Below are 20,126 nucleotides of genomic sequence, written 5' to 3'. Positions count from 1 at the left end.
ACTGCCTGACATTTTACACGGAAATTAAAACTCAACAAAACCATGCCCTCAGGCGAGGGTCTCTCCCCTCTGCCTCTCTCCCCCTCTCTCTCTTTCTCTCTCTCTCTCTCTCTCTCTCTCACTCTCACTCATACACACACACACACCCGTCCTGCTAATTCCTCTGTACAATTACGCCTGACTTTCATTTCTATGTCCGAGTCAATCAGCATGTGTGTGTGGCTGGCATCGGCGTGGATATGGTAATGAGGGGTGACGAGGGGGGAGTTGATGCCAACAGATGAGACTGATGGAGAATAATGGGCCTTAATGAGGAAAAGAGTGTGATCCTACACGCACACACACACACACACACACACACATTCGTACAGCACACGTTCAATATCAAGTGCAGACTTAATTAGAGTTTTTATTTTTTTTATCTAGTTCTGAGAAATAGCCTCACAGCACCTCTCTCCAAAAACTTTGAGCAAACTTTTCAAGAAGCCACACAAATCTGGACTAAGTTAAGATAAAATAATACGATAAAAGGACAGTTTATGGTCATTGAATTAATAAAAAAAAAGGTAACTGTCTTATAATAATTAACAATTTGCGTCTAAGAACATCCTGATTATCAATTATGTACACCCGCATCATAAACTAAAACAAAGAACAACCTAAAAAATGGTCCTAAATGGTCTGCTGCAGCACTATTTTTAGTATGCATGCTTTATAGCTTTATCTAATTTTGTTCACATGTTTAATAAGAAACAAAATAACAATATAAAATGTCTGGTTCATGTAATGGTACATATTGTCGCTGTCCAGATCTATAATCAGCTGTCGCTGATCTCCAAAACAGCAACCTTACAGGAGAGAGAAAAAACCTTATAAACTTTCAGTGGAAGTCAATGTAAAAAGAGTTTATTTCAGTTTTTATTGGTCAGTTCATCAAGAAATTTTGGCACAGGGTAAGGGACACTTTGTCTGTTAAAATTATGTAGTAAACTAAAAATAGACAAAAACGGAGATAAGGGTTTTTCATTAGACAGTGACGATATGTAGATACATTATATGGGCAAAAGTATTGGGACACCTGCTCATTCTTTTTTTTTTCTCCAAATTAAGAGTATAAGGATCCTAGACTCCCCAACTTCCCAAATATTCCCAAAAGTATTGGATGGAGCAGTATTTTTTTTACAGAGAACACAGTTCCACTGCTCCACAGCTCAGTACTGGAGGGGCTTTATACCCCTAGACATGTCACACCTTGGATTAGAGATGGCCCTAACAGGTCCATGTTTATCTGCTCCAGAGAGTTTTTCTCTCCACAGGGACTAGGCAAGCTGTGTGTGTGCATTTGCACACCTGTGTCAGCAAGTAGCAGAATACATTCATTAAAAGGGGTGTACTCAAACATTTGGACATACTTTACTGCTGTCACCATTTGCTTTCTTAAAAGAGGCTCAGACCTGAATCTCTGAAGCTGCTTTGTGTCAAATTGAACTGTGTTATATTTTGTAATTAGTTTTTGTGTTACACATACAGAAGCTAGAGCTTAGATTCTCTGCCCGATCAGATCTGGCTTTGTTTTTATCCTTTTTTAATTTTATATGAAGCTATGCCATAAAATCACAATATAGCAAATTAACAAATCAAACTGTTTAAAAAAAAAAAAGGGTTATAATGTTATAATCACACAGTTCTGGCACTGCGCAGTGAGCACTGCACACATGTCAGCTCCTCTGCTTGTTCACATATAGCCTTATTGTTGTTTTATGTGTTTTGCACTAAGCACATAAATCTATTTTTAAAGCTATACTTAAAATAAAAACATTGGTTTGTTCAGAAAGTGTTTTATATTCTTAAACATTGTTCATTATTTTAGAGTAGCAGAGTCATTGTCATTGTAAATCATGTTATTGTTCTTTGTCTATTTTAGTTTAATGAGTGTGCAGTGCGGAGCTTTATTGTTGTTTTATGTGTTTTGCATATATTTTTTGTTCAGAAAGTATTTTATTTTCTTAGACATTGTTACTTATATTAGAGTAGACGAGCAGATCTGTTCTTAATAAACGTTTTTCTTTAAGTAATAGATCTATGCTTCTTCAGTGTTGCAATGTTAATTCACATTATTCTGAAAGGAGTTCAGTCATTCAAACAGCCCAAAAATGTTTTTAGCTCAGTTTTAACGCTCTACTTACTAAAAAAATGTGGGCTTTAAATCAGGCTCAGGCTCACAAAAACAGTTTTTAGTTCGGGTCGGGCAGAATGTGCACAGGCTCAGGCTGGGTCAGGCTGGGTCGGGCTGGATTTTTTGGACCTGGTCTAAGCTTTAACAGCAGCGATTCTTAAAAAATGTTTTTTTTTTTTTTTTTTTAATTGGTCATCTGATTTTGTTCTTTTTTTTTGTCTTTTATATTGGGGGGAAAAGAGACAGAGAGTGTTTTTTAACTAGTGTACTCTGAATGCAGAGATATGCAAAGAAATGAAATATCACATTTTTGGTGTAAAGAAGTAACTTTTATACATGCAGTTGCCATGTTTCTTAAAAATAAATGCTCTTAAAATTCACTTTGCATGTATATCTATGTTTAAATGGGTTTTAAAGGCTATTTTTTATTTGTTTGGTTTGTATTCTATAAAAGTGGGTCATGACTTGACAATGAAAAAATGTGGGTCCTGGACTTAGACCAGTTACCGTAATACCCCCCTGACATAAACTATATCCATTATTTGTGCTAAGTTTTTTTTTTTTTTTTTTTTTTTTTTTTTTTTTTTTTTTAAACAAAAAAAATTACATCTATAAAATGCAATCAAATATATTAATTCCATCAGGCTGCAATGTAAAAAATAAAGTGTGGGGAAATAAATAAATATGTAATCAAATAAAGAACGAGATATAAGAAGAAGAACTTTATATATATAGTTACAGTAACATAGGACCGAATTACAATCGATCAGTATTATTAAAATAAATGTCTGCATAGACAAATATATTAATTTGTAAACAGAATATAAGTATTTACTTTCCTTTATATATATTATATATATAATATTTCCAACTGTCTATGAAAGTAGGCACAGTAAAATACCAGCACTGTTTTATATTCTTTTTACAAGCAACTATTTTAATTTCGTTTGAAACATGACTAATATAGATTGTGGTTAAAATTTGAGAAACCAAGTTTTTGACAGAACTTTTCCACTGATTTCAATAAGCTGTGAAAACCAGAAACCACAAAAAAAATCTACATTACTTTTTCCTTCAGCATTCTAAATTTGAACTGTTTGTCACACATGTATATTTTCTGATTTGTAAAACATATTTTCCATTTTCACACATTTTCGAGATATAACAACACCCACAGTTTATGGTAAATGAACACTTAAAGAAATTGTTACTTTACACCGTTTTTCAGGTTGTAAGCTTGGTAATTAGGATCTAAATAGATTGTGAAGCAGCAGATGTTTGAGTGTGTGTGTGTGCGCTCGTACGTATGCACACGTGTGTGTGTGTGTATGTGTAGAACTGCTGGGGATCCACTCCTTTATTGCCAATCAGGCGTATCTAATCTAAAGCGTGTGTAATGTGTGTTAACGTCTTTAGTTTGATTAATGTCTGATAATAACCCGCTCTGAATGACATTCGCATCCCCCTTCATCTGTTTAATCCAATCCGCTCTAATGCCATTAGCACGATTTGATTTCACGCGTACACACACTCTTATTTATTGTTTGTGCTCATAAAATATCAGTCAGGAGAGCGACGGGCCTTCGCTAATCTGTCCAGTGTCAGCTTCCATTACAGCAAACGGGTGTCAGTGACCAGGTAACCCTTTAAACCTGTCACTGTGTGTGTGTGTGTGTGTGTGTGTGTGTGTGTGTGTGTGTGTGTGTGTGTGTGTGTGTGTGTGTGTGTGTGTGTGTGTGTGTGTAGCCTTTTGTTCTCAGAAAATGTTTATTTTTTCAAGGGTTTCTGCTACTAAAATTGCTAGGACTAGGCCTAATCCCATAGAAACTAATCCTATTGGTCAATTTTTCAAATAGGGATTGGGCCTAGTCCTGGACTGTACAGCAGTGTGAATGGAGAATCTCCATTGAAATAGATACAAAGTCTAGGACTAATTCCTACCTAAAAATAGTTTTGCGTTCCCACTACAGTCGAGTTGTGAGGGTTTTTATGTATGGATATTTTATTTTGGCTTAAAAAGCTCAAATTCTAATATTCCAGCATCTAGGAATAGAACTCGAATTTGTTAAAATTTATCAATGAAAAATGTTAATTTTCTGAAACTATCTGTTAAATTGGCAAAGGAATACTGGGGAAATTATATTTAAAAAATTCAGTTAAAAAAAAAAAACAATGAACATTTAATTAATTTACAGAAAAGACTTTAGAACTGATAAAGGAAAACACTGTAAAGTAACAACAAAAACGTTATATTGAAGTACAGAAAAGTAAGACAAAGGATGAAATCCAGAAACATTACTAGGGTAAATTAACCTTTAAAGATTTTTGTTAACATCTGTTTTATTGGTTTTACAATTAGAAATCTCTGCATTATAATAGAACCTTGGAATTGAAACAAATAGCATTTTATATATTCACACACATACATTTGAGAAAATGGAGAGTATACAAAAATTATAAACAAAAACGTACATCAACACTACGAAAGTCTTAACATAATCTATGACATCAGTCAAAAAGAAATATGAATATGAACTTGTTTTCTTTGCATTATTTGAGGTGTGAAAGCTCTAATATTTTTGTTATTTCAGCAGTTTCTCATTTTCTGCAGATAAACGCTCTAAATGACCTTATTTTTATTTGGAGTTTGGGAGAAATGTTGTCCGTAATTTATAGAATGAAACAACAATGTTCATTTTTCTCAAACGTGTACCTATTAATAGCAAAATCAGAGAAACTGATTCAGAAACTGAAGTGTTCTTTTCATTTTTTCCAGAGCTGTATATATAGTGGATCTTCTGTAATTTTACAGGTATTTGTAGTAGCAGTGTTAAATAGCACAACATTGCCCCACCCCGACAACCTACCAACAATGTTTATAAAATCTTCACACTAAACTTCTGTCCACTTACATATTTAAATTTTCTAAAATTTCTCTCCCTCTTTCTATTTCTGATTTGTTTTAATTTAGTTCGGCTTTACGTTTTGCATCTAATTACTTCTGATAATGACCCTCTCTAAACTGGAAAGACGCAGGAAAGAGTTCTATTGAAAGATTATCTATATATATATATATATCTATATTGATCTTGATGGTTAACAGTAAATGAAAGATTGAGATTTCTCGGTTATAAACGCATGTAATCTATATATATATATGTGTATGTCTGCAGGAGGTGTGCCACTGCTTGGAAACTCTGGGCTCTCGGTCTCAGTGCTTCGATGTTCTGCAGAATGCTATTGTGAGGAACCTGGTGAGTAAAGCTGTGAGTGAGTGACTGCTGTAAAATGACATCAGATGATGTCTGAAATGTTCCGCTCGGAGTCTATTTTAACTCTGTGACTGACTCCCTCTGTCTGCTCATCTGCAGTGTGGGCTGGTGGTGGTGCCAGACTGCGTGTGTGCCGCAGTGCTGAGGTGTGTTCCACGCCTGCTGGATCTCAACTTCCTGCCCAGCGACACGCTCCTCCACTTCCTGTCTGACTGCTGTCTGAGCATGCTCAGTCTGCTGCTCCAGCTGGAGCAGAGCGCCCGCAAGAGGTTTGTCCACTCAATTCATGCACAACATAATAATACTAGTATTATTGCTACTAAAAATCACCACCATCATTGTCAGAATAACCAACTGCCAAAGATTTTCCTTTTTTTTCCTACACTGTAAATGAATGCTGAATTGATTCAGACTATGAAGGAACTCATAAAAAATCATGTAGTAACTTAAAAGTGTTAAACAAACCAAAATACTCTGTAAAGCATTTAGGTAACTCTGATTAACTTATCCTGTGCAACAGGATAACTATTGGTCTTGCTTTTTTTTGGGCAGCACTGATGAGAGCCAGTTTCATCATAATATTTTGATGGTCTTTGAGACTGCAGTTGAAGTTAAAATGTTTCGGATTGACTGACTTTTATTTCTTAAAGTGTATTTATGTTTCTTTACTTAGTTAAATAGTTCTAGCCATAATATGGATTAGAATATTACTCTAATAGAGCTGTTCACTGTATACCAACTCTACCTCTTCACAATTTAACAACTGATGCTCTCAAACACAGTAATTTAACTCTTGATAAGTTCAGCACAGCTGAACATGTGACTCTACCTTATAAAGCTGACTAAAAAAATGCAGAGATGTCCAAACTGTCATCAAAGTAGCAAAACGTGCTACTTTGAAGAATCTAAAATATACAACATATTCTGCTTTGTCTAGAACTTATTTGTTTACTAAATAATTCCATATGATTTTTTTTCATAGGTAAAAACCTATTGAATTTAAGATGGTTCCAAACTTTTGACTGGAACTGTATATTAGTGTGCCATTGTTCTGCTTGTTGTATTGTATTGCTTAAAGCCCGTTTCTTGTACATAGACCAATATTTACATTATTTGCACTCCCGTGACTTATACTATACAAGTTTCCCAGCGGTAATGAAGTTTATGGTAATTACTGAATCATTAGTGGTTAATAAGTAATAATACTTAAAAAAACTTGGAGTTTCCGGTTGTTTAACTTTAAATTTCAAATAATCCAAAATATTTTACAAAAAATGTAATAAAAAGAAGCCTTAAAATATGTGCATATATAAATACTTATAGACAAAAATATAGAGAAATGTATGTCCTGTTTGAATGCGATTCTACTGAGTAAATATTTTGCAGTTTTTTACTGGTTTAACATTTTTAGTCCTGTCCAAATCCACATTTTTCTGGATTTTTCTGTGACAGATGCTGCACAACCTAGTTAATGTCACCTCGTTAATGGCATCCAAATTCATCTGAAATCCTCCGTCAGAGATCTTTCACTGGATATTTTCTATTGCTACTGTAAGGCTAGAAAGGATGGGTAGGAGGGTGACATGGGAGAGTGAAGGTTGCAGTGCCTTTGAGCAAAGCCCCTCACCACTGGGCACTCCAAGTGTGTTCTTTCTGCCCTTATTTACTGCTGAGATGTGTGTTTTTTAAGTGCCAAGGATGGGTTAAAATTCTGAGGTTGAATACAGTTAAAATTCTGTTTAGTTGCTATAAATCTAGTCCCAGTTTTTAGATTTAAAGTCAGAGGTGTGTATATACATGAAAATTAGAACATTAATATGAAAAATCTGAATTAGTAATCAATTCCCCATATTTAAGCAACATTATGTGGCATTTCTACAGCTTCAAAATCCTTGTGATGCTTCACTGACATGTAATAGTAGATTAGATTGTAGGTCTTAATACTAGGTCAATAATAATAATAATAATAATAGAAATAGGTAGAGTAGTGTCTATACTGTGGCTATTCTGGTCTGGAAGACTGCTACTGCCCTATGTAACATTTGTTGAAGCAGGCTAGAAAGTGCTTGCAAGAACCACATAATGCAAAAACGTTCAGTCATAATTATGTAAAATCCTATAATATTACTCTACTGCATCAGTCAGCATTATTTATTTTAGTTTAGATGCTGCTTCTGTATCTCTCAGCTTGTCCAGAAAGGCATGAGTACAAAGTGTCCTTTAGTAGTGGCTTAAAATGTAAATTGCACCTCACAGTTGTAGGGGGAGCTCAGTGCTAGATGAGATAATTGAGTCACTATAAGAAACGAATGCAGCTAGCTTGGTCTAGCTGGGGTCAGTATACTGTAGATGATGTAAATAAATCTTCAAAGACATCCTAAAAGGCTCATCCTAAGAACCGTCTCCTGCTGCTGCTTTAGCTAGGCTTAAACTGTGTGCTGGTTGTTCTTGTGTAAATGATCTTGTCTGGTCCACAGGGATGCGGTGTGGGAGGCGTGTTTCGCGGCTCTGAGCACGGTGCCTCGGCTGCTGCGGCTGGTGCTGCAGTCTCTGCGCGTGTGTGACCTGTGTGAGTCGGAGCTCCCTCTGCTGGCTCAGATCCTCTCGCTGCTCCTGCAGCACACGCAGCTCCGTAACCACATGGCTGCCAACAGCGCCCTGCTGCAGAACATCATTCAGGACCTGACGGTATAGCAAACACACACTACACAACTTAACCCTCCTATTATCTTTGGGGTAATTTTGACCCTATTCGAAGTTTAAAGTCTCTAAAAAAAAATTCTTTATTTGATGAAGACAATATGTAAAAAAATAAATAAAATATTTCAAATGTTTCAAATTCAATATCTGTTTTATTAAGGCTGTTTTATTTGCGTAAAACATAAGAAATCTAATTTTTACACATATTTGTGTGGTAATAATGTAGAGGTCAAGATGACATTCAGTTTTTTAATCTTTGTCTAAATGTCTCTTCACTTTAGGCCCTAACTTCATAACACAATACTTATTATACTTACATAATACTAATATAATATTATAATAATGGCAGAACCACTCTTAATTAATCAAATAAACATAAAGTAACTGGCAAATAAACTTTGCTAACAAATTTATTTAAATGTAATTATAAGAATTTTCTGGAGGTCTAAATTGCTGGGATCATGTTGATCCAGAGAATAAGGGGTGTTAGTAAATTTGAGTATGGTAGAAGGGTTAAAGACAGATTTATACTTCTGTAGTTTGTATCAGTGCATTACATCATACTCAGTATGTCCAAATATTTGTGGACACGGCTTTTAAAGTAAGCATTTAGTCCTAGGTGCTCCCAGTGCTGATACAGATGTTCAAGTGCACACACTTACAGCATGTGTAGTCCATTTAGAGAAGTAGTGCCAATAGAATAGGACTCTCTGAAGCAGATAAACATCAACCTATCTAAAACAAAAAAAATAGCACAAAGTACACAGCAAATTTCTGGAGTTAAGAAATCTGCAGTTAAACAAAAGTGTGTGAAAATGTTAAACTGTGTGAGTTTATTCTGCAGCTTAAACTACATGTTGAGTTGAGGGGAACTCTTTGGCGGTGTAGTATTTCAGAGTTTATTCCAAGGTGTTGAGGATCGTGACTGAACTCTCTAATGGGCGTGTCCCCCAATCCCAGCTTACCATCAGTGTGTAGTCTTGCCCACCAGGGCTACCTTTCTTCGGGTATTTCTTTGGTTGTTTGCCTAGCCGATGTGTTGTTGGCTATAAGAGCAAGTTACCAGCATCTGCACTGTTAAGTGTGACAAAGTGCTGGTAATGCACTGAGAACTGCAATGCAGGATTTAAGTTACCATGCAATGGAAAAATACACTGGCATAAACTTGTTGAGTATAAAATTGTTACTGTAATCAGTACGATGCTTTTTGGTGTCATTTTAACCCATAAATGTGTCAGGATTGTAAAATATTACAATGTTTTTTAATAATATTTGTTTAATAAAATTTTGCATTATTTGTTAACAGTAGGAAGGAGTTTATGTTAACTATGTAGAGCTGTATTTTACTCTAGATGAGATAAGTATTTTAACTCCCACAGGAGTTCAGATTTAACTCCTGAACAGAGTTAAAAGGCCAACTCCCAGAAAAGAGTTACTTTAACTCTTCTATGGTTACGCACATACACTTAAAATGAGTTGATATTAACTCCCAGGGAGTTTATTCCAAAAAACTAAATTTGCTGTGTAGAACTGGGTTCTCTGGAATGGTTGTGCTCTATCCAGTGCTGATAGAGGGATGAGGTGAAGTGGTGATCATCCAACATCCTGACCACACTAATGCCTCACTGATTAAACACTTCTAAACTAAACACTTCTAATTAAACAGTTCTCAGAGTCGTGTAGATAGCCTTCTCCAGACATTAAAGGAGAAATCCAGTGTGAAATGAACTTGTGGTTTAATGAAACATGATGAGTAAGAACATTTGTCGACTTGCTCATCTCTGTTCTTCCGCAACATTCTCAAATACTGCACTTTTAGCTGATGCTCCCAACAAGCATACAATACTAGCGATAGGGGCATAGGCTCATTGTGACTTGTGTAGTTTGTTTCTTTGGTCCGAAACAGTTGATGAGTTTGTTTACTTGGAGCATTTTCTCCCTCTGTTTGGTTTGGTTTTACAGAGGCATAAACCTAAATGCACCAAAATGTTCACCAATAAACCACGCGAGCAATCTGTGTCCTCTGATTGGTCAGAGCTGTCTGGCGTGGAAGTAAATATAAATATACAAGAAAGTAAATATAGCAAGAAGATTCTGTGTTCCAGCGCGTATATCTCTGTGTTTAACACAAGTCTTAACGCTGAAACACTACGTTTTCCGACATAGTGTTTCTACGTGCAGCGCAGATGTAAACATTGTACACGGAGTCACACGGCTATGAGCAGTGAACGCAGCACAGACCGTGTGTGCATGGACACAGTGTTTGTTCACAGCTGTGGTAATTAGCGTTATCTGGCTAGTATATCAGTTTAAACTGCACCTTACCAACAGTTTAGCTCAAATAAGTGGACTATATTTAATAGCTGGGTTGGATGGAGACCGGATCACGTTGTTACCACAAGCTCCAGAGTTTGTTTGGGACCAGACTGAGACCACCTCCTCAAGCAGGTTTCCGTCCGGTTCTTTTGATCTGCACCGAGTGCGATTACTGTTTTCACACCTGCTTAATCAAACCGCACTTAAGGGTACCACTTTAAAATAAGACTACCTTTATAAAGGGTTTATAAATGGTTTACAATTAGTTTATTAATAGTGATTAATTAGGTTGTAAATGCCTTAAATGCATTAATAATCAGTTATAACACATACGTAGAAAGGGCAACAATGATCTGTTGTTTGTCAAATAGTGACCCCACAGCCATCTATATTGTTGCCATTTCTACATATGTGTTATAACTGATTATTAATGATTTTTAAGGCATTTACAACCTAATTAGTAACCATTAATAAACTAATTGTAAACCATTTATAAACCCTTTATAAAGGTAGTCTTATTTTAAAGTGGTACCCACTAAAGTTACCAACAGACCAGAGATTATTTTCACCGGACCAAATAATGCTGGTGTGAAAATGCCCTTAATTTCAACATGGCAGTTGCCTGAGGACTACCTGAAAGTACCAATGAGGTGTGGAGCTACTTTCAGCTTGTTAATGGTGTAAAAATAGCATGTAATTTTTTTTTTACATGGGCAATGCTATGCCCCTACTGCTAGCATTTTAAGCCTGTTGGGAGCATCGGCTAAAAGAGCTGTTTTTGGGAATGCTGGGGGAGAGTGGAGATGAACTATTTAACAAAAGTTATCATGTAGTTGTTACTCATCATGTTTCACTACAACCCAAGACCATTTCACATTGGATTTCTCCTTTAAAGACAGTTACTTGAATAAATGAGTCCTAATACTTTTGTACTTATAGTGTATGTGCACTAGTGTTGTTTTTGACAGTAACAAATACATAAAATTTACGTGAAAGATTAAACCCAATCGTTTATAGGCATAGTTTTTAGTCTGTTGTACCACCACAGCTGCTAGTACTCCTACTTCAATAATTCAGTAATACCTGATGTACAGCCCTGCAGATTTACACTCCACGTAGTCGAGATTCTGGAGGTGTTACCCATTAGCACCTTCGCGAGCTGTGATTATCCACAAACTTCTTCTCCGTCTCTGAGCAGATATGTTTACATTCATCTGTGCAGAAGGACCAATGAGCCCTAATGAGAGCTAATTCCACTCAAATCTCTCACCTTTGGAAGTGCAACGTAAATAACGCTCACTAACTAAACACTGAACTTTTTCCAACTAAACCATGAACTAAATTTAATTTGAAATCAGACATTTCTGAAACATTTCACTACTCTGCACTACATACCTGTGTGTGTGTTTGTGTGTGTGTGTGTTCGCTCCACAGCGTTTCTCTGGCGGGGAGACTCGGGAGCAGTGGCTGACCGACCTGCTCTACTGCTACAGCGTGACCGTCTCCACTCACCGAGCCAACATGGCTGCTGCGAGGGACATCTTCTAAGCAGCGCCGTGATTCAGTGTTTTTCCTCTTCAGTGTTCTTTAATCCTTTCTTTATTCTTTTCTCCATTTTCACATTTTTTTAAAAACGAGGGAAAAAATAAACCTGCTGTGATAATTACTTAAGCACATCGTTCCTGTTTTTTTATTCTTTCTTTTATTAGCGGAAAAACTAAACCGTGTTTACTCGTACAGGTAAGACAAGCAATATACAGGCTAGGCGCTAATCATTCGCTTAGCAACCACTCGACGACCAAGCCTTCCGGCAGTTTCCCTTTAACGATCCTCAGAAGTCCTCAGAGTATAAAATGACAGTAAAAAAAAAATCTGTAATTGCTTAGAGAAGGCTGCTGCAGACGGACGAGGCATTTTTAGGACTGAATGAAAACCTCAAAACTATTTTGGAGGTCGATGAGGCGGTGTGTGTTTGGTCTGCTGGCTCGTGTTGCGAGGAACTGAGCCTTTCATTTAATCCTTGCTGATTCGCTTGCTCAATTTAAGCCAAAAGACCTGCAAAGCTTCCAGCTAAAACACTGGCAACAGTTTCTTTCTTACCCATCCATTATGAGGTATCCTTTCCTTTTACACAGTGCAGCGTATAATACATTTACATTACAATCAATCTAAAATTGCACAATAAAACCCTGTTCACAATTCTGACAAATACATAGAACAGAGCTGTTCACTGTAAACCAACTGTACGGCTGCAAGATATATATAATTTAAGCATCAACATTGCGATGTGTGCATGCGATGTCACCTAAGATAATTAAATCAAACATGTCGTGTTGCAATGTTTTGATTCTTGACACAAGAAGTAGATAGACAGCGTTGTAATTTTTGAGTGTACAGCAATGTCTCTGTGTCTAAGTGACCGACTGCTGCTGCCCGAGAAGCACAAGGCTAAGGGGGAGCAGCAACAGCCTATTAAAAACTGTGCACCTCAGTCCAGCACAGTTTTGTGCAGATAATTCCAGTTACAGCTGGAACCACGCTTTTAATCCCAGAAAAACCCTCTTAAGCCCTATCCAGACAGGATTAGTGGTTTTTTTGGAGGGGCATCTGTGAAAAATATTTTACACTTCTGCTCTTGTATCCGACTGCAATAAAAAAAGGAGGACCATTGATGGATTTTTTTTTTCTCTCATCGTGTTGTCACGTGAGGAATTGGTTCAGTAGTTCCTCCATATCCACTCGCTGTTGTGTTTACGTGGATCTCAGTGGAAACGCACACCCAAACTGTAATTACGGTGCGTGGCAGTAGACAAATAGCTATTTTATTCAACAAAAAGGTGATAAACTCAGAGATGTGCGTCCGAACGGGACTAAAATTACCGGAGGACCATAGAGTTTAGAGAAAAACAATAGACCATTCAGGTTGTAATTTTCTTAGAGGACGTCTGAGAAAAACACACGTGGTTTTTCCGGACAGGAATAAAATCACAGAGGATCCCCATAAAAGACAAAATTACCCCATGACCACCTGAGAAACTAATCCCGTCCAGATAGGGCTTTATTTACCTTTTAAAAGACCACATAAATGCTTGATTAAAGGGTCAATTATTGTTGTTTTGCTGTTTTCCTCGGGTTTTAAGTGATCAGCTAATACAATAGCGCTGACTCAGCTCTCAGTCGCTCTGGATCTCTGAAGCGAGACAATGCACGGGTGGGGGCGGGGCTGGTGACATTATGTGTCCTGCATTGTTTAATATAGCTATATATATATTGTCAAAAAAAAAAAAACATTGCAATGTCAAATTATTCCAATATCAGCCTTAATACTAACTCCACCTCTTCACAGCTTTACAACTGATGCTCTCAAACACATTAAGAGACAAAACAATTTAAATGAATTATTCTTGATAAAGTTCAGCACAGCTGTTAACTGAAATCCATTCCAGGTGACTCTACCGCATAAAGCTAATGGGTAATGGTATACTGTATATAAAGCACAAAATAAAAATACACAAACTTCTCTGAAACCAGCACACACACGTTTAATGGTACTAAGATTATTTATTTATTTACATTATTTATAGCTGTTACAGTTAAACAGTCCTGAAGTCTGGGGGATACTTTAGGCTTTGGCATATGTTCATCGATTTCTGTTAGAAGTGCATTTCGAGTCATCATTATTGTCCATCATAAATGACTGTACAATACAGATGCAGCATACAGAGATTAAGCTGAAAACAGCTGGAGTATTCCTTTAATAAAATTCAGTACCTTTAACCCTTCAATATCTTTCAACATTATGGTACATATTAAAAAAACATTTATACAAGCCTCTTAAAAGGCAGAATCTATACTTGTATAATAAATGCAGGATTAAAAAAAAAAAAGCATATGTAGAATAAATAAGGACACGGAATGAAAATATGAACAATATGCGCAGATGATATTAAAGATATAAATTAAACATATGAAAAACAGTCAACATGCAGCCAAGATACAGCCAGGGCTGCCAGCAATTTCAAATAATAAGGAAATAAGTAAATAAGATCCACTGTGGAGCAGGAATCTGGTGCTGATTTCCACCAGCGCTGATTGCATTCAGCCTGTATCCACTGGTGCACGCAGCCCGTCTGCAGGCCCTACCGCAGGGTCTCGGTGTGCAGGAGCTCTCCCGTGCAGGTGGTCTTGTTATGTCAGGTGTATGTCACCTCTACGACAGGTGTATAACCTGACGATGACAGGACGAAAGGTTATCTCATGCATATGCTGTGTTTGTGGGCTTAACCTCTATCCTACGCAGTCGTCCATGGCAACGGAGGCAGGCCTGGCATAGAAATCTAGACTCTAGCCATGTCCCATCTCCTTTATGGTCAGATCAGGTTAGAGGAATGTTGAAAAAATAAAAGAAAGGATCACAGTGAAACAGTGAATCACTGTGTTCACTATTTCTTCTTGGACTGTTCTTTATAGAATTTCCACAAATTTAACCATGCAAAGAATGGCTTAAACTTCTAAATGGTTGCATTTACTAAAGCACCTTTAAATAACCCTGGTTTATAAACTGCTTAAGACTGTATATGCCCCATTCCTGAGTTCTTTTATTATTGTATATGGCTCAATTAAAATGGATTAATTAAAAGGTAAAGGAGTGGAGAACCTATTTTAACAGAGTGCATTTTTATATGAAGCTAAAAACTATTTAAAGGGGACATATTATACCTCTTCTCACACAAGTTAGAATAGGTCTGTAGGCAATAAAAAACGAAAGAAAGCTCTCTGAAGTTCTTTGATCTCTCAGCTCTATTCTGTCAGTTTCAGTCCCTTTTAGTATGAGCTATTTAAGGGCTCTGTCACTTTTAAGCAAATAAGATGTTGCTGGCCATGCCATGTTTGCACCAAGCAGAACATCTCCCTCTTCTGATGAATTGCCAGGGACAGTAGGTACAGATCCCTCCGTCAGACGAAGTCTGCTGGCTAATTAATCCTGCTGTGTACTGTCGGAGGTTCTCAACCAAAATGACCGAAATGGTGTTTCTTCAACTGATCTAGTGGGTGGTTCTATGCAGGCTTTCTCATTGTGGCGTGTTAAGAAGGAAGATTTGATACATATGAAAAACGTATGATTACTGACACCAAATTTATTCAACAGATTTACAGAAAATGGATGGATTTTCTTGGTGCTTGAGGTGTTTATAGGTGCAGTCGAGAACCAAGTGGAAATAAAAAAAAAACATGAAACAAGTGAGTTTTGCATAATATGTCCCCTTTAGACATCCAATCTAAACCATTTTTTGTGTGTTTGTGTTTTTAGATTTGATTGTGTAAAAAATACCCCCCTCTTCCTGATTTCTCTATTATTGCATATTTGTCACAGTGAATGGTTTTAGATATTTTCACACAATGCAAAATGTAATATTAAAAATATATAAAAAAAAATCATTTTAAACACTTCTTTCAAATACTACATAAGAAACGCCCTAAAATAGACTTTTTGGCATTCTAAAAAAATGGTAAACGAAACGGCTAGACAATAGTTTTAGTTTTTAATAATGTAATTATTAATATGGGGTTAAGGGGTTAAGGCAGTTATACATAGATGATTGGTCCAAGTTTTTCAACTGGGCTCAATTATTGCAGCTAAACCTATAAAACAATAAATTAATTTTAAAGGCCAATTCCTTTACTCTTCTGGGGAAAAAGGCTTTTTTTGATTAGTAGAATCATTTTGTGGCTATTCTAAAGTTAAAGGTCATTTAATAAAACATATACAATCCTTAATGTTCTCCAACATAAAGAAAAATAAAAAAAGACCAGGCGTATAATATGCATGTAAATGTTTACTATTTGAGTTGTTGTGGTTTATCAGCTGTTGAAAGGACCACACAAGTCGATTTTTTTTTATGTTAAATAATGGTACAATGTTTTTCAGCACTTACACACTAGAGGGATTCAGTACTGGGATTAAGTTTGTATAGTGGTGTAAACTGAGGGTTCCTCACAGAACTACAGTTGGTTCTATAGCTGAGTTAATTATTAATTATTATGGCTTAATAATTTGTTTGTGGAGGTTTACTCATTCTACCCCATAGAAATTAATATATAGGGGTCAAATACTCAGTGCAATTTAAAATTAACATTACACACACTGTAAACAATTACATATTGGCTGGTAAAATGTGTTAAATCTCATTTATATATCTAACATCTCGTTATGTAATTGCTGCACGAATATTCCAAACTTATACAGCTCTGGAAAAAATAATGAAGACACAACTTCAGTTTCTGAATTAGTTTCTCTGATTTTGCTATTTATAGGTTTATGTTTGAGTAAAATGAACATTATTGTTTTATTCTATAAACTACGAACAACATTTCTCCCAAATTCCAAATAAAAATATTGTCATTCAGAGCATTTATTTACAGAAAATGAGAAATAGCTGAAATAACAAAAAAGATGCAGATTTCAGACCACAAATAATGCAAAGAAAACAAGTTCATATTCATAAAGTTTTAAGAGTTGAGAAATCAGTGTTTGGTGGAATAACCCTGTTTTTAATCGCATCTTGGCATGTTCTCCTCCACCAGTCTTACACACTGCTTTTGAATAACTTTATACCACTCCTGGTTCAAAAATTCAAGCAGTTAAGTTTGGTTTGATGGCTTGTGATCATCCATCTTCCTCTTGATTATATTCCAAAGGTTTTCAATTTGGTAAAATCAAAGAAACTCATCATTTTTAAGTGGTCGCTTGTTTTTATTTCCAGAGCTGTATATATTTATTAATTCAAATCATGTTATCTTGTTTCATAAAATAATGCTGAAATTGGGCAATGCTTAAAACAATTCAACTGATAATTGATCTACCATAGAATATGTAATCATTAGGTAACATTACTTACATAATAACATAGCTCATATTCTTACAACTACTTCAAAATGAGGAATATTAGATAAATATTCTCATCTAAAAACACTAAAACTGCAATGTATGGAAAGGGTTTTTAGGTTACATGATGTAACGTAACCTCTATTGGTGTAGCTTGTGTATATTTACCATCCAGCCCAAAACCTGTTTCATGACCTACATAATATATAAATAAGCAGATAAGTGTCAGTTTTCAGGAGCATCATTGTGGCATAGTGTTTGCATGTATGTCAGTTGTTGGTTTCATTTCATGGTTGGGGTGTTTAGTGTATGTGGGACAGCTATAGGATATGCACTCATACAGTATCAGTCAAAAGTTTGGACACACCTCTTCTCTTTCAATGATTTGTGTTATCTTTCTTTTTTATGATTTTTTACATTGTAATTAATGTAAAAATGTAATATTGAAGACTATATTTAAACAATAAGTGTTATAAACAAAAAGTGTTAAACAAACCAAAATATGTGTTATACTTTAGATTCTTCTAAGTAGTCTTTGAGGAAAGATCTGCACACTCTTGGTATTTTAGTATCTCAGTGTCTTCGTGAGGGAGAGTCACCTGGAATAGTTTTCTCAGCATCTTGAAGGAGTTCCTGGAGGTGCTGAACAATAGTTGCTGCTTTTCCTTCATGCTGTGAAGCTCCAGCTCATCCCTAATCACCTCAAATCTTAGTTCATCAGGTTTAAATCAGGGGATTGTAAAGGACAATAATTCTATATGTGTCCCTTAACCCTTTTAGACCCTGCATGCATTACAATGGACATATTTTTTGTATTTTTAAATGTTTTGTTGCACATTATTAACACTATTTGAGAGCTGTTGTCCATCAGAGTAGACCATGAACCAGCTAATGAACAAGTTTATAAACCATGAAACAGTAACTTGGCCCCATCCACTGCAAAAAACACTGGACAAATAGTAGTACTAGAGCTATTGAGGCAAAGTAACAGCTAATTTTTACTAATTTAATGTGATTTAGAATGATTTTTAATCATGGTTTTACTGCTTATGGAAGGTTTATGAAATAAAAAGGTCAGTATGAAATGTAACATTTTTAAAGAGGCTTCCAACGCAAATGAAAATAAAAATATATATTAAATATATTTTAGTTAATTGGATTTATTTGCTATATAGATTTTATAGTAGAACATTTTAGAGTCTCCTTTTCTGTGCATTACAGACAGAAAACAGCATTTTCATTTTTTTTTTAATTACTGGAAATTATTCAGGTCCAAAATGGTTAATTGTTTTCATGTCTTGAATATTAATATACAGGGTAGAAAAAAAATTAAATTCAGAAATTAAGAAAACACTGAATGAGAAGGTGTGTCCAAACTAAAATTGATACAGACTGATACTGTATGTGCAGTTGTGTGCGTGTGTGTGTGTGTGTGTGTGTGTGTGGTGAGGGGCTTTCAGTGCTTGGTTCTGCTGTTGTGACTGCTCTGGCTGCCGGCGCTCTGAGGGCGTAAGTGATATGAATACTGCTTGGCTTGGCTTAAAGAGTCGAGTAAGTGCACACACTCCACACCGCTCACTGTGAGGGAAACACAAGCAGAGAAAAAAACATCCATGTTACACAATCAAGTCACAATATTATGACCACCTCCTTTTTTCTACACTCACAGTCCATTTTTTCAGCTGTAATCAGTATATAGGAGCACTTTGCAGACTCCGAGGAAAGCGCAGCGACTCAGCTCACAGATGCCTTTTGCTGATGGACATCACCCTTTGGAGTGATATGCGGATAGAGTGCCATCTACCCACCCAGAGAGAGCAAGGCTAACTGTGCTCTCTCGAACTCCAGCTGCTGATGGCAAGCAGCATGACCAGGATTCGAACCAGCCACCTTCTGATCAGAGTGGCAGTAATTCAGTCACCTGGAGCACTCAGAGCCCAACAAATGCAATTATATTGTAGGTCCAGTGTCTTCAACCTGGCAACCCATGTGAGCTGTTTTAAACTTGGACTACGCTTGCTGTCATTTAGTACCTTCGGTTTCTTTAATATGTAATAATTGCATGAACACAGAGGCTAATTTTCTGTCTTTGTTGTGTACGCTTGCTTGTACTCACATTGCTTGCTGCTCTTGAGTGACAGGTCCAGCAGGAGCTGACTCTGGCTGTGTGTGCTGAGGTTGGACACAGATCTGAGAGAGCGCCCCCTTTTGGCCTGGGCTCCACCTGAACAAGAGAAAGGGCCAGATATGTGGTCAAAAAACAAGATAATGGTTCTTACACACACACACACACGCACACACATACAGGCTGGAACAGTTGTGTTACAGAAGAAGTTCTGATCCAGGCAGCAGGGGTCCATGTATGCATGTGTGTGAGTGTGTGTGTGTGTCCAATTTGACTGAACGTTAGAGTTGTGCAAGACTGGGGAGGTGTGTGTGCACAAGGAGACAGCTCGACATTCCATCTGACAGCGCTGAACTTTTCAAAGCAGAGCGACTGTCAGGGAAGAGGGGGAGTGAGTGTGTGTGAGCGAGTGTGTGTGCGCGTGTCTCTACCTTGCTTAGCCATCATCACCTGTTCATGTCTGTGAAGGTCAGTTGCGTTAACTGGGTCGAAACTCCACCTTATCTACTGATGTGAAAGTGTGTGTGTGAGTGTGTGTGCGTGTGTGTGTGAGAAAGATTATAAGATGGAGGAATGTTGCATCAAAATGTAACACCTGGACTGTATTTGTACAGCATCTTAATATTAGTCTCAGGAATCAACCTAAAGCTG

General features: G+C 36.6%; 2 protein-coding genes across 4 annotated transcripts in view; one reads left to right on the top strand and one right to left on the bottom strand.

The window, feature by feature from the left end:
* Positions 1-12,135, top strand: part of tex10 (testis expressed 10) — a 39,566-nt gene extending 27,431 nt beyond the window's left edge. For both annotated transcript variants that reach the window (XM_022679541.2, XM_022679537.2), the window contains exons 13-16: positions 5,350-5,430; positions 5,548-5,717; positions 7,926-8,136; positions 11,899-12,135. In XM_022679541.2, the coding sequence (XP_022535262.2) occupies positions 5,350-5,430; positions 5,548-5,717; positions 7,926-8,136; positions 11,899-12,012 (576 nt within the window). In that variant the 3' untranslated portion in view covers positions 12,013-12,135. The remainder of the gene's footprint in view (positions 1-5,349; positions 5,431-5,547; positions 5,718-7,925; positions 8,137-11,898) is intronic.
* Positions 12,136-14,005: 1,870 nt separating this feature from the next.
* Positions 14,006-20,126, bottom strand: part of invs (inversin) — a 60,175-nt gene continuing 54,054 nt past the window's right edge. For both annotated transcript variants that reach the window (XM_007229449.4, XM_007229451.4), the window contains exons 17-18: positions 19,467-19,574; positions 14,006-18,928 (exon numbers count right to left, since the gene is read on the bottom strand). In XM_007229449.4, coding sequence (XP_007229511.2) covers positions 18,807-18,928; positions 19,467-19,574 — 230 coding nt within the window. In that variant the 3' untranslated portion in view covers positions 14,006-18,806. The remainder of the gene's footprint in view (positions 18,929-19,466; positions 19,575-20,126) is intronic.

Source organism: Astyanax mexicanus, chromosome 1 (genome assembly GCF_023375975.1).
Source record: "Astyanax mexicanus isolate ESR-SI-001 chromosome 1, AstMex3_surface, whole genome shotgun sequence".
NCBI lineage: Eukaryota > Metazoa > Chordata > Actinopteri > Characiformes > Acestrorhamphidae > Astyanax > Astyanax mexicanus.
Note: the sequence above shows the minus strand (reverse complement) of the source record. Positions and strands in the feature narration are given on the sequence as shown.